The sequence below is a fragment of the Biomphalaria glabrata genome, chromosome 11 (genome assembly GCF_947242115.1).
Source record: "Biomphalaria glabrata chromosome 11, xgBioGlab47.1, whole genome shotgun sequence".
In the NCBI taxonomy this organism is placed as follows: Eukaryota; Metazoa; Mollusca; class Gastropoda; family Planorbidae; genus Biomphalaria; species Biomphalaria glabrata.
In genome coordinates this window covers 23,730,074-23,734,758 of record NC_074721.1, presented here as the reverse complement: position 1 = coordinate 23,734,758, position 4,685 = coordinate 23,730,074, and the positions used below count along the sequence as shown (strand labels likewise).

General features: G+C 34.3%; 1 protein-coding gene across 1 annotated transcript; it reads left to right on the top strand.

The window, feature by feature from the left end:
- The first annotated feature begins 214 nt into the window (after positions 1-214).
- LOC106072057 (uncharacterized protein K02A2.6-like) lies at positions 215-1,183 on the top strand. Its single transcript, XM_013232322.2, has one exon. It carries the CDS (start codon positions 215-217, stop codon positions 1,181-1,183), a length of 969 nt encoding a protein of 322 aa, XP_013087776.2.
- Positions 1,184-4,685: the final 3,502 nt, after the last annotated feature.

Here is a 4,685-nt window from a genome sequence, read left to right as displayed (position 1 = left end):
GGGCATTGTCAAGATGAAAAATGTCGCACGAATGTATTTTTGGTGGCCAGGATTAGATAAGGACATAGAATTGATCACAAAGTCATGTGAGGGTTTTTATCAATAGCCTGATCCTCAAAACGCACCACTACATCCATGGCAGTGGCCAGAGCGGCCATGGGAACGAGTACATACAGACTTTGCTGGACCTTTTATGAATAATATGTTCTTAATAATGATAGACGCCCATACAAAATGGGCAGAAGTATTACCCGTCAGTTCTACAAAATCATCTTCAACAATCGAATTTCTCACAGAAACATTCTCAAGATTTGGAATACCCAACATCATCGCAAGTGACAATGGCTCTACGTTCACTTCAAATGAATTTAAAGACTTGACCAAAAGAAATGGGATCAAGCACATCACAACTGCACCTTTTCATCCGGCTACCAATGGACTTGCAGAAAGGTTCCTGAAATCATTTAAAATAGCTATGAAGGCTGCAAAAAATGATACAGGCACATTAAGTCAGAAAATCTCTAGATTTCTTTTCGCTTACAGAAATGCTCCACAATCCACAACTCATGAGAGTCCAGCATTTCTTATGTTCGAAAGAAGACTACAATCTCGTCTGGATTTACTTAGGCCAAATATGGACATTCAGAATAGACTAACGAAAAATTACTCCAATGTGAAGCTGAGAGAATTCCAAGTTGGGGACAGTGTTCTTGCACGTGATTACAGAGTGAATCAAGAAAAATGGCAATATGGTGTAATAAAGTCCAAAACAGGACGTCTAATGTATACAGTAGAACTATACCCAGGCATGATATGGAGGAGACACATTTATCAGTTGGTCAGCACTCCAAGACAAGAGAATGGTACATCTACCAGAGAAATGATTCCTACTGTGTCAGAAAGAAATGAACATTTCGCTAGTGCTACTCCAACACCAGATGCTGTTCCAATACCTTCTCAAGACAGTCTTAATGACCAAGCTACAATACCGGACCCAGTAGGAAACAATGAAGAATTCTCCCAACCTCAGGTTGAGTACCCATGCTCACCTACTAGAATGGCAACACATACTTCTCCTACACCCAGAGTGATACATTCTGAGCCCACTAACCCAACCTCTCAAGATGGTTACATTACCAGAAGTGGCAGAGAAGTTCGAAAACCACACAGATACAACGAATAGAACAATGACATAAACTGACTTCTATTTTATTTTATATTTAGATATATGCTGACTATCTGTCCGGTCATATGTTCAATTTATTTTTTTACACGTTTTTTCTTCTCGTCCTTCTTGTTGTTCAATTTAAATGTTATCATCTTTTCTTTTTTTTTGGAGGAGGGAGGTGCTGTGGTATATTATTATTATTTTATTATGCGAATGTATATATTTATGTTTATTCATGTCACTAATAAATAACATCACTTCCTGGTCATTCACTGGAAAATGTGAACGAAACATGTCTTCATTTAGCCTTCTATGTCTAATAGTGTATGTAATAGAATCTTGATAAGTCACGACACCACAGTTTCCCTCAGCTGTGGTTTTCAAACTAGCCCCAATGTTGTTGTTGAAGTTTATTGGTGTCCTCATTGCAAAGGTTCTTAATTATTATTATTATTTTATTAATATTTATATATTATTATTTATTATTATATTTGTTGCTTTTTAGTGACCCTCGAAAGGGGAAAAGACGCTATTAGTTTTGTATGGAATGTCTGTCCGTCCGTCCCGTTTAGATCTCGTAAACTAGAAAAGATAGTAAAAATCCGACATCATCATATTTTAGACCATTCATTTCTGAAAGCAAAAAATATAATTTTTAAAATCACTTATGCAAGAAGTTTTTTCATAAAAATACACCTATTTTACTACTATTCAGTATTAATTGTAATAAACACGGGAGGCTCTTAAGTAGAGGAGATTATTGTTCACCATATTTCCAGCACATTTATGCAAATGGTTTTAGACTTTTTGTCAAAATTTTATTTTTTACAAATTTTTGATTAAGTTAAGGAAGTTCTGTTATACTAACTACTACATTTACACAAAAAATGTTTACATTTTTTTAGAGAGAAAAAATCTATTTAGTATGCATATAAGTTGGAAATAATTTAAAACAACAATTAATAAGTAGCTTTTCATATTATCGTGTGAACTGCAGCGCTGCTGTATAGCTAGAGGAAAAAATTATTTTTATTATTATTATTTTATGGAAATGTTTTTTTTTCTTGAGGATTTGAATAAGAGATTGACCCTTTACAAAACAATTAGATCAATTAGATAATCATTATAAGACATCAATTAGGCCAGGTTCACAACTAACTTCACATTCACTTTCATCTATCTTTTGGTCTGCTGGACCGCTGGGGCACCACACAAGATATGTCAAACTTCTTTCTCCATTCTTCTCTGTCATTTTTCTTTGATAGAAATTCATTTTGATGTTCTTTCTAAAAATATTGAAACCTGCCTTTTTACCTGCCTGGGTGGACCACTTCGGGGGCCGATTTGTAGTTTGTGATTCCACACAAACTGTCTTTGTAACCTTGTTTCTCTGTCTCTATTCAATACATAAATATTCATCGCTTTTTGATGTGTACTTTTACCGATGTAAAAAAAAATTGAATTGCTCTTCCAAAATCTAATCAAACATTTTTTATTTAGAGTAGGTCCTATAATATCATTAAAACGCTTTCATGTTTACAAAGAAATGAAAATTCTATATGGTTTCCTACCAAAATTTTTTTTTTGCGTGATCGCGGTGACAAGGAGCGGGAACAAAAAGGTTATTCGGAGAATTAAGTAACAGTTCTTCATATCTTTTCATGTCAATTTTTTTTGTCTAGAACAATTTGTAACAAATTTATCAATGAAATATACAAAGATTGAAGTATGTTATAAGGCTAATCGGTACCAACGTTACTCCTATTATTATCTTATTATTCCCACCAGTGTCCCAGTTTTCTGGATGACATCAATCTAGGGCTGATAAAAAACCACCAGGATAGCAAACAGTTCACTTGGCTTTCATTTGTCTGTAGGATGAAACTCGTTCTTTTGGCTGCTATGACGTCATCTCTGCTGCTTTCCAAAATATTTGTCCAAGATGAAAAATGGACATGTAGAATGAGGCCATAAGAGGACGATACTGGACACTTGATATGTTCGACCAGTCTTCAATGAATGTATTGATCGGACATGTACAACAGTTTGTCAAGATAAAGACTTGTTTCTTGTTTCAAGGTGAATGTTTAACAACTATTAGTATACTATGAAAAAAAAAACAGTCCATAATTGTAAACCAAACAAATCATGTCATAATAAACAGCTGATGCAGTACAGGGGAAAATATTTTGCTGAAAATAATAAGAATTGAGCTATTATTTCGACAATATCACAATAAGTGGCAGTTGATCTTAATGTGAAATCTTTTTTTTAGCATCTCATTTGTTTTCAAAAAAGTTTAATGTCATAGAGTGAAAGTCGAATACTTCCTACAAACGGAAATTAGTTTGGGCTACAAATAAAACAGCTAGGGAAATGTGACTGTGTAGTTGTAAAACTATGCAGCAAATGTTGACACACCTTTACAAAAAGTGATCAATACTTCCTCTAGTTTGTACACTGGATACACCAAATAGCTTGATATTAATAGTTTTTTTCTGACAGGCATGACAATCTCAAATCTCAAATACAAGAAAGAACTGTTAATAAACTATATACTTCGTAGGCATACATTAGTATTACCCATTGGCTACTCAAGTCGACGTCTTCCCATTCTACATATTATTTTGGCCGAAAACTCCTTCCCCTCGTTTTTTGGAAGCTTTAAACAATACGGCATGCAATTTAGCGCTCTTACACACACACTTTAGTGAAATTAATAATTGGTTATGTTGAATGGAGCAGCTCTTTTTATAATGTCGCAACACATCACACGCACACATACTTTTGTCCCGAGAAATCCACTATCACTTATCTTCTTCTCCCCCCCCCCCCCAAATAAAGTCACATAAAGAATCTCTGATTATTTTCCGACTTCTCACTCTATATCGATGTATTTGATAGGCTCTATGTTGCTCTCTATTTTTTCTCTTTCGTCAGAATCCTTTTATTTAGGTTTGGACAATGAACATGGTAACACTATTCCACATTGACTTCTGTTATCCTTTACCTCTATCTGCAACAACAACTAGATCTATAAGAAATGGTTATACATACATTTTAAATTGTTTTGTTTTAATGTATTTTATTAGCTTGCAAAGTCTTCATGGGTTTTGGAACCTGGACACGGATTTCAAAAGCGGCTCTAACGATTTTCATAAAAATTTGATAGTTATATATCGTTGGAATTACTAGCTAATTGGCCACTCAACGGTTTTGATCTGTATAATTTTTCAAAATATAATAATTTTGAAATTAAATTAGGCTATTTTGAACCCGCTTTTAGAGGGTATTCTCGCACTTTGTTCAAATTTGTCTTCCAATTTTGAATAGCCTACGCTTCAGTGGGTATTCCCGCACTCGACTCAAATGTTTCTTTGTATTTAGCAAATAGTTAAATAGAATTACATGTACTATTTGCGCACCGCCTTACGTAGAAATGGCTGGACTGTAATAGATAAGCTTTATTGTGCAAGTTCACTGGAACGATTTCTTGCAGTATTGAAGAGACAAGAAA

What these genes read in the sequence shown, in the direction of transcription:
- LOC106072057 (XM_013232322.2), top strand. Translation starts at nt 215, where the DNA reads ATGATAGACGCCCATACAAAATGGGCAGAAGTATTACCCGTCAGTTCT.